The following is a 10705-nucleotide window of genomic DNA, read 5'->3' on the forward strand; positions in this document are numbered from 1 at the left end:
CAGATCAGGGATAACTCTACAATTCACTGGAAAAGGCAATGCACACCGGGAAATTATACTCGAGGTGTGCCTTATTGGGGGCATGGCTTTCAAATTGTTATTTTTGGCCACCCGTGAGAGGCAGTGTTATATCACTTTAACTGGTCTATGCTTGCGCTAATTTACATGTTATAATGTCTGCTGCTGGTTCTGATGTCTTAAATGTTTACATAAGAGCATGTAGCTGTAACGGTTCTCTTGTGGTGAAGGAGAGTCGGACTAAAATGCAGCGTGTAGATTGCGATCCATGTTTAATAAACAAACGTAAAACACGAATCAATTATAAACACTACAAAACAAAGAAAGTAATGAAAACCAAAACAGCCTATACTTGTGTAAACTAACACAGAGACAGGAACAAGGACACTAAGGACAATCACCCACGACAAACTCAAAGAATATGGCTGCCTAAATATGGTTCCCAATCAGAGACAACGATAAACACCTGCCTCTGATTGAGAACCACTTCAGACAGCCATAGACTTTCCTAGAAAACCCCACTAAGCTACAATCCCAATACATACACACCACATACAAAAACCCATGCCACACCCTGGCCTGACCAAATAAATGAAGATAAACACAAAATACTTCGACCAGGGCGCGACAGTAGCAATAAAGACTTGTGAGTGTAGTTTGTAATGTCCTTAACTCAACATTGACCTTGTCAAGAAATACGGACCTCTTGATGTAGTGTTTAAAACTACTATATGAGGTTTGGGGTAAACAATAAACACTTCCTGGTGTTAAAACTACTACATGAGGTGTTATTGTAGAACTCAATTGGGGTAAACAATAAACACTTCCTGGTGTTAAAACTACTATATGAGGTGTTATTGTAGAACTCCATTGGGGTAAACAATAAACACTTCCTGGTGTTAAAACTACTATATGAGGTGTTATTGTAGAACACTGAAAGTGTTAATGCCCTAACACTTACAAAGTGTAACAGCATCAGCACTGAGTACAGTGTTAATTTAACACTCAAAAGTTTGGACCGTATAGACACTGGCCCATTTTAAATGTAACACTGTTAGGGTTCATGTGAACTAGGCAAGTCAGTTAAGAACAAATTCTTAATTACAATGACGGTCTACACCGGCCAAACCCGGACGATGCTGGGCCAATTGTGTGCCGCCCTGTGGGACTCCCAATCACAGCTGGTTGTGATACAGCAGTGCCTTAGACCGCTGCTCCACTCAGGAGCCTGTTGATTTAACACTGAAGAATTTGTTATGCGCTCATATTGTACTGTCACTAAGTTTGATCATATTTATTTTAGTTATAAGAAATGTGAAAACTTTAGTAAGTCGTTTATCATTTGATTGTTACTATATTTAGAAATAATATCCGTCATTTCAAGCCCTATTGCCACAGTTTTGTTGAATCTGAAAAAATCTATGATTTTCATAATATTTGTACAATGTACATCAGCAATTTGTAACTATTTGAACCAGGAAGGGGATTTCCAGCCCTTTCTAAAGCTACGCAGCATGACCCGTTACTGTTTGTAGCCTCCTCATGAAAAATAATGATGTTTGGGTAAGTTTATTTAGGTGGAAATCTACATTTTGCCCTTTCATTCAACTGGTTAAAATCCCAATCCCAGAATTTTTTTACAAATGAAACATAGTTTGCTGTGACTTACAAAGTAAGGCCCACCAAGTTCCACAGAGAAAGATGCCAGTGTCTAGTGAGATGGTTTATTCAACACATAAATCACAATAAGACACATGAAGAGGTAATATAGCATGACGTCCCAGATACATCAGCTTACATGTTCATACAGCATTTAATTTGTCCTCCAATCACATTTTATACATGGAATTATAATCATTATCAATGCACTAAAACAGGAGATGGACTCCAGGTCAGCTCAGGTCACCTTCAGAGTGGCTTGCCTTTTTGTTCACTCTACAGAAACAGGAGATGGACTCCTGCCCTATGGGCCGTTCTGGTTCACTCTACAGAAACAGGAGATGGACTCCTGCACTATGGGCCATTCTGGTTCACTCTACAGAAACAGGAGATGGACTCCTACCCTATGGGCCGTTCTGGTTCACTCTACAGAAACAGGAGATGGACTCCTACCCTACGGGCCGTTCTGGTTCACTCTACAGAAACAGGAGATGGACTCCTGCCCTACGGGCCGTTCTGGTTCACTCTACAGAAACAGGAGATGGACTCCTGCCCTACGGGCCGTTCTGGTTCACTCTACAGAAACAGGAGATGGTCTCCTACCCTATGGACCGTTCTGGTTCACTCTACAGAAACAGGAGATGGTCTCCTGCCCTATGGGCCGTTCTGGTTCACTCTACAGAAACATGAGATAGACTCCAGTCCAACCCAGCCCGACCCAGCCCGACCCAGTCCAACCCAGTCCAACCCAGTCCAACCCAGCCCAACCCAGTCCAACCCAGTCCAACCCAGTCCAACCCAGCCCGACCCAGTCCAACCCAGTCCAACCCAGATACTGTGAGCTCCACCGGTATTGGGACAGTGACACATGCTGTACGGTTCTAAACACTTCTACATGGACGTTACCATGACAACATATAGTCCTGAATGAATAATGACGAGGGAGAAAGTAAAAAAAGTTAAATGCACACATCATACACCGAAAACAGAGGTTAGCATTTTATTTCATACCCCCAAGACATGCTAACCTCTCACCATTACAATAACAGAGGAGGTTAGCATTTTATTTCATACCCCCAAGACATGCTAACCTCTCACCATTACAATAACAGGGGAGGTTAGCATTTTATTTCATACCCCCAAGACATGCTAACCTCTCACCATTACAATAACAGAGGAGGTTAGCATTTTATTTCATACCCCCAAGACATGCTAACCTCTCACCATTACAATAACAGGGGAGGTTAGCATTTTATATCATACCCCCAAGACATGCTAACCTCTCACCATTACAATAACAGGGGAGGTTAGCATTTTATATCATACCCCCAAGACACGCTAACCTCTCACCATTACAATAACAGAGGAGGTTAGCATTTTATTTCATACCCCAAGACATGCTAACCTCTCACCATTACAATAACAGAGGAGGTTAGCATTTTATTTCATACCCCCAAGACATGCTAACCTCTCACCATTACAATAACAGAGGAGGTTAGCATTTTATTTCATACCCCCAAGACATGCTAACCTCTCACCATTACAATAACAGGGGAGGTTAGCATTTTATATCATACCCCCAAGACATGCTAACCTCTCACCATTACAATAACAGGGGAGGTTAGCATTTTATATCATACCCCCAAGACATGCTAACCTCTCACCATTACAATAACAGGGGAGGTTAGTATTTTATTTCATACCCCCAAGACATGCTAACCTCTCACCATTACAATAACAGGGGAGGTTAGCATTTTTGGAGAGTATGATGTTTTTGTCTGTAAGGTTCTCACTCATCATTAATCAAGGTTCATTCAGGATTATCCGTAATCATGATAACATCCACGTTAATGTAGAAGTGTTTGGAAACATAGTCGATTCTAATCTCCATTATTTAACATTTCTATTGGGCACAAAATAATCTGAAACTCAACCAAAACAAACAACAAATGCATCCAACAAGTTTGTAGAGTCACAAGATTGATATAGTTAATGCTATGAACATGGGACCAAATACTAAACTTTAGACTACTTTAATACATAGAAGTGAATTTGTCCCAGTACTTTTGGTCTCCTAATATGGGGGGCGATGTACAAAAAGTGATTTTTAAACCGTTCATCCGATATCATCAAGGTGAACACAGCAGTAAGTCATCAAGGTGAACACAGCAGTAAGTCATCAAGGTGAACACAGCAGTAAGTCATCAAGGTGAACACAGCAGTAAGTCATCAAGGTGAACACAGCAGTAAGTCATCAAGGTGAACACAGCAGTAAGTCATCAAGGTGAACACAGCAGTAAGTCATCAAGGTGAACACAGCAGTAAGTCATCAAGGTGAACACAGCAGTAAGTCATCAAGGTGAACACAGCAGTAAGTCATCAAGGTGAACACAGCAGTAAGTCATCAAGGTGAACACAGCAGTAAGTCATCAAGGTGAACACAGCAGTAAGTCATCAAGGTGAACACAGCAGTAAGTCATCAAGGTGAACACAGCAGTAAGTCATCAAGGTGAACACAGCAGTAAGTCATCAAGGTGAATACAGCAGTAAGTCCTCAAGGTGAATACAGTATCATTAGGTTCCTCTAAGTATCAGACAGTAATATGGTAATGGGATCTCTATGGATATGGTTGTAGTTGTGCTGTAAGGCTCATCACAGCAAGGTGGAGAAGTGACTGAACTGGTCTGATCCACTGGCCATCACTGTAGCATGGAAATGCCTGGGACGGTCTGGGTCCTGCAGAGAGAGAGAGAGAGAGAAACATAGGGTAGATACAGGTAGAGACATATCTACAGTAGTTCTCACCTGTATAGGGTAGATACAGGTAGAGACATATCTACAGTAGTTCTCACCTGTATAGGGTAGATACAGGTAGAGACATATCTACAGTAGTTCTCACCTGTATAGGGTAGATACAGGTAGAGACATATCTACAGTAGTTCTCACCTGTATAGGGTAGATACAGGTAGAGACATATCTACAGTAGTTCTCACCTGTATAGGGTAGATACAGGTAGAGACATATCTACAGTAGTTCTCACCTGTATAGGGTAGATACAGGTAGAGACATATCTACAGTAGTTCTCACCTGTATAGGGTAGATACAGGTAGAGACATATCTACAGTAGTTCTCACCTGTATAGGGTAGATACAGGTAGAGACATATCTACAGTAGTTCTCACCTGTATAGGGTAGATACAGGTAGAGACATATCTACAGTAGTTCTCACCTGTATAGGGTAGATACAGGTAGAGACATATCTACAGTAGTTCTCACCTGTATAGGGTAGATACGGGTAGAGACATATCTACAGTAGTTCTCACCTGTATAGGGTAGGCACAGGTAGAGACATATCTACAGTAGTTCTCACCTGTATAGGGTAGATACAGGTAGAGACATATCTACAGTAGTTCTCACCTGTATAGGGTAGATACAGGTAGAGACATATCTACAGTAGTTCTCACCTGTATAGGGTATGCACAGGTAGAGACATATCTACAGTAGTTCTCACCTGTATAGGGTAGATACAGGTAGAGACATATCTACAGTAGTTCTCACCTGTATAGGGTAGATACAGGTAGAGACATATCTACAGTAGTTCTCACCTGTATAGGGTAGATACAGGTAGAGACATATCTACAGTAGTTCTCACCTGTATAGGGTAGATACAGGTAGAGACATATCTACAATAGTTCTCACCTGTATAGGGTAGATACAGGTAGAGACATATCTACAGTAGTTCTCACCTGTATAGGGTAGATACAGGTAGAGACATATCTACAGTAGTTCTCACCTGTATAGGGTAGATACAGGTAGAGACATATCTACAGTAGTTCTCACCTGTATAGGGTAGATACAGGTAGAGACATATCTACAGTAGTTCTCACCTGTATAGGGTAGGCACAGGTAGAGACATATCTACAGTAGTTCTCACCTGTATAGGGTAGATACAGGTAGAGACATATCTACAGTAGTTCTCACCTGTATAGGGTAGATACAGGTAGAGACATATCTACAGTAGTTCTCACCTGTATAGGGTAGATACAGGTAGAGACATATCTACAGTAGTTCTCACCTGTATAGGGTAGATACAGGTAGAGACATATCTACAGTAGTTCTCACCTGTATAGGGTAGGCACAGGTAGGGACGTATCGGATCACGAAGCCACAGCGTCTCTTCTGGGATGTGTTGGGGTCACTGGCGTGGACCAGGAACCCATCATGGATCTGATTGGGTTAACCATCAACATCAAATCACAATCCCAAATAGCACCTTAATTCTTATTGTTTGTACAGCACCCTGTAAAGCTCCCTGTAATACAGAATGCCCAGTGGGACTTGGGATGGGAAGCTCCCTGTAATACAGAATGCCCAGTAGGACTTGGAATGGGAAGCTCCCTGTAATACAGAATGCCCAGTAGGACTTGGGATGGGAAGCTCCCTGTAATACAGAATCCCCAGTAGGACTTGGGATGGGAAGCTCCCTGTAATACAGAATGCCCAGTGGGACTTGGGATGGGAAGCTCCCTGTAATACAGAATGCCCAGTAGGACTTGGGATGGGAAGCTCCCTGTAATTCAGAATGTCCAGTAGGACTTGGGATGGGAAGCTCCCTGTAATACAGAATGCCCAGTAGGACTTGGGATGGGAAGCTCCCTGTAATACAGAATGCCCAGTAGGACTTGGGATGGGAAGCTCCCTGTAATACAGAATGCCCAATAGGACTTGGGATGGGAAGCTCCCTGTAATACAGAATGCCCAGTAGGACTTGGGATGGGAAGCTCCCTGTAATACAGAATGCCCAGTAGGACCTGGGATGGGAAGCTCCCTGTAATACAGAATCCCCAGTAGGACTTGGGATGGGAAGCTCCCTGTAATACAGAATGTCCAGTAGGACCTGGGATGGGAAGCTCCCTGTAATACAGAATGTCCAGTAGGACTTGGGATGGGAAGCTCACTGTAATACAGAATGTCCAGTAGGACTTGGGATGGGAAGCTCCCTGTAATACAGAATCCCCAGTAGGACTTGGGATGGGAAGCTCCCTGTAATACAGAATGCCCAGTGGGACTTGGGATGGGAAGCTCCCTGTAATACAGAATGCCCAGTAGGACTTGGGATGGGAAGCTCCCTGTAATTCAGAATGTCCAGTAGGACTTGGGATGGGAAGCTCCCTGTAATACAGAATGCCCAGTAGGACTTGGGATGGGAAGCTCCCTGTAATACAGAATGCCCAGTAGGACTTGGGATGGGAAGCTCCCTGTAATACAGAATGCCCAATAGGACTTGGGATGGGAAGCTCCCTGTAATACAGAATGCCCAGTAGGACTTGGGATGGGAAGCTCCCTGTAATACAGAATGCCCAGTAGGACCTGGGATGGGAAGCTCCCTGTAATACAGAATCCCCAGTAGGACTTGGGATGGGAAGCTCCCTGTAATACAGAATGTCCAGTAGGACCTGGGATGGGAAGCTCCCTGTAATACAGAATGTCCAGTAGGACTTGGGATGGGAAGCTCACTGTAATACAGAATGTCCAGTAGGACTTGGGATGGGAAGCTCCCTGTAATACAGAATCCCCAGTAGGACTTGGGATGGGAAGCTCACTGTAATACAGAATGTCTGTTTGCTGACATTTGTTGTTCTTAAAAAGACAAGAATCCCCAGTAGGGGGGCAGTGTGACTTACAGACATCTGCCCAGCCAATAGGGGGCAGAGTAGAACGCTATCCGTTTGCACCAGCTCCTCAGGGATCTCCTGGTTGACTGACAGCATGTTTCCGGGGCGGGAGGCGAGTTGGTGGGGCAGCATGCCAGAGCAGTGGCTTCCTGGAGGAGGAGGGGGAAGAGGGGAGGGGAGAGGAGAGGAGAGGAGAGGAGAGGAGAGGAGAGGAGAGGCGAGGAGAGGAGAGGAGAGGAGAGGAGAGGAGAGGAGAGGAGAGGAGAGGAGAGGCGAGAGAGGAGAGGGAGAGGAGAGGAGAGGCGAGGAGAGGAGAGAGAGGCGAGGAGAGGAGAGGCGAGGAGAGGAGAGGAGAGGAGAGGAGAGGAGAGGAGAGGAGAGGAGAGGAGAGGAGAGGAGAGGAGAGGAGAGGAGAGGAGAGGAGAGGAGAGGAGAGGAGAGTGAACACTTTACTAACCACACAGATTCTAGTCTTCTGTTTGTCTATGAAAGGACATCTTATCACAGTCATTTACAGCAGTCATTTCATGCTAGACTGACAGAAAGAGGCTTTAAGAACATTAACTGTACCTGGCTAAATGCAGATTAATATTTTGAGGAGACATTTAAGTATTTATTTATCTAGTTGTGGCACCAATTAGAACTGAACTGGCCGTTTCTGGAAACGAAATGGATTGGTGAGTTTTAGGTGGTCAGGGGAGCTGCAGTACCTGGGATGACCTTCAGGGCTCCGTTTTCTGCCAGTGAGTCGTCTAGAGCCAGCCACACCGACAGGACTGGACCCCCAGCTATTCCCCAGTACCTGGAGGAATCAGACAGCTGCTGAGTAAATACTTGTTATTACTCAAAACGTACTGTAGTAGTAGGAGTGGTGTAGCAGTAGTAATATTGTAGTACTACTGTAGTAGTTGTAGTGACAGTACTACAAGCAGTATTGGTAGCAGTAGTAGTACTGTAGTAGTAGGAGTGGGATTGTGATAGTTGTAGTAGTAGTAGTAGCAGTAGTAGTACTGTAGTAGTAGAAGTAGTATTGTGATAGTAGTAGTATTGTAGTAGTGTTGTGGTAGTAGTAGCTGTAGTATTGTAGTAGTAGTAGTTGTACTGTAGTAGTAGGACTGGTGTAGTAGAAGTAATATTGTAGTAGTATTGTGGTAGTAGTAGCTGTAGTATTGTAGTTGTAGTAGTAGAGTGTAGTAGCAGCAGTAGTGATGTAGTAGTTGTAATATTGTAGTACTACTGTAGTAGTTGTAGTAACAGTACTACAAGCAGTATTGGTAGCGGTAGTAGTACTGTAGTAGTATTTTACTATTTTTGAGATACTTGTAACTGACAGTAGTATTAGTATTGTAATAGTAATGTAGCTGTAGAAGTATTAGTGATGTACTCACCTCATATCCTGGTGCCAGGCCACGAAGGGCAGTCCAGTCTCACTCTGCTGGTTCTTCTCTGATGACCTCACTTCCTCCTCACTGGTCAGAGTGATGGCATCATTTCCTGCCTGTGTGGCTGTGGGGTGGGGTGTGGGGGTTGTTGGGTACTTGCAGATGAAGCGTGAGTCTAGCAGGATGACATCAGAGCCCAGGATGGACTGTACCACCTGTAGGATGTGGGGGTGTTTGGCCAGGCCCATCACCCAGGGGTACTGCAGGTGCACATTGTGGAGACTGTACTGGGTATACTCCTCACCTGAAGTCAGGTAGACACAGGTAGATATCAGTCAATACAGGTAGATATAATTCAATACAGGGAGAAACAGATAGATATCATTCAATACAGGTAGCTATATCATTCAATACAGATAGATATCATTCAATACAGGTAGATATCATTCAATACAGGTAGATACAGATAGATATCATTCAATACAGGTAGATATCATTCAATGCAGGTAGCTATCATTCAATACAGGTAGATACAGATAGATATCATTCAATACAGGTAGATATCATTCAATACAGGTAGATACAGATAGATATCATTCAATACAGGTAGATATCATTCATTACAGGTAGCTATCATTCAATACAGGTAGATATCATTCAATACAGGTAGATATCATTCAATACAGATAGATATCATTCAATACAGGTAGATATCATTCAATACAGGTAGATATCAGTCAATACAGGTAGCTATCATTCAATACAGGTAGCTATCATTCAATACAGGGAGATACAGATAGATATCATTCAATACAGGTAGATACAGATAGATATCATTCAATACAGGTAGCTATCATTCAATACAGGTAGATATCATTCAATACAGATAGATATCATTCAATACAGGTAGATATCATTCAATACAGATAGATACAGATAGATATCATTCAATACAGGTAGCTATCATTCAATACAGGTAGATATAATTCAATACAGGTAGATATCATTCAATACAGGTAGATATCATTCAATACAGGTAGCTATCATTCAATACAGGTAGATATCATTCAATACAGGTAGATATCATTCAATACAGGTAGATATCATTCAATACAGGTAGCTATCATTCAATACAGGTAGATATCATTCAATACAGGTAGATATCATTCAATACAGGTAGCTATCATTCAATACAGATAGATATCATTCAATACAGGTAGATACAGATAGATATCATTCAATACAGGTAGCTATCATTCAATACAGGTAGATATCATTCAATACAGGTAGATATCATTCAATACAGGTAGATATCATTCAATACAGGTAGATATCATTCAATACAGGTAGCTATCATTCAATACAGGGAGATACAGATAGATATCATTCAATACAGGTAGATATCATTCAATACAGGGAGATACAGATAGATATCATTCAATACAGGTAGATATCATTCATTACATGTAGACACAGGTATACATAATTCAATACAGGTAGATACCATTCAATACAGGTAGATATCATTCAAAACAGGTAGATATCATTCAATACAGGTAGATATAATTCAAAACAGGTAGATATCATTCAATACATGAAGATATCATTCAAAACAGGTAGATATCATTCAATACAGGTAGATATCACTCAATACAGGTAGATATCATTCAATGCAGGTAGATATCATTCATTACAGGTATACAAAGATAGATATCATTCAATACAGGTAGATATCATTGAAAACAGGTAGATATCATTCAATAAAGATAGATATCATTCATTACAGGTAGATACATATAGATATCATTCAACACAGGTAGATATCATTCAACACAGGTAGATATCATTCAATACAGGTAGATATCATTCAATACAGGTAGATATAATTCAAAACAGGTAGATATAATTCAATACAGGGAGATACAGATAGATATCATTCAATACAGGTAGATGTAATTCAACACAGATAGA

The 10705-nt window shown here is 42.0% G+C and overlaps 1 protein-coding gene across 1 annotated transcript in view; it reads right to left on the reverse strand.

Moving 5' to 3' along the window:
* Positions 1–3324: 3324 nt before the first annotated feature.
* Positions 3325–10705, reverse strand: part of LOC135567439 (uncharacterized) — a 12090-nt gene continuing 4709 nt past the window's right edge. The window contains exons 3-7 of the mRNA XM_065014833.1: positions 8741–9038; positions 8063–8154; positions 7362–7501; positions 5800–5904; positions 3325–4414 (exon numbers count right to left, since the gene is read on the reverse strand). Coding sequence (XP_064870905.1) covers positions 4331–4414; positions 5800–5904; positions 7362–7501; positions 8063–8154; positions 8741–9038 — 719 coding nt within the window. The 3' untranslated portion in view covers positions 3325–4330. The remainder of the gene's footprint in view (positions 4415–5799; positions 5905–7361; positions 7502–8062; positions 8155–8740; positions 9039–10705) is intronic.

Source organism: Oncorhynchus nerka, unplaced genomic scaffold, assembly GCF_034236695.1.
Source record: "Oncorhynchus nerka isolate Pitt River unplaced genomic scaffold, Oner_Uvic_2.0 unplaced_scaffold_2048, whole genome shotgun sequence".
Classification (NCBI taxonomy): Eukaryota; Metazoa; Chordata; class Actinopteri; order Salmoniformes; family Salmonidae; genus Oncorhynchus; species Oncorhynchus nerka.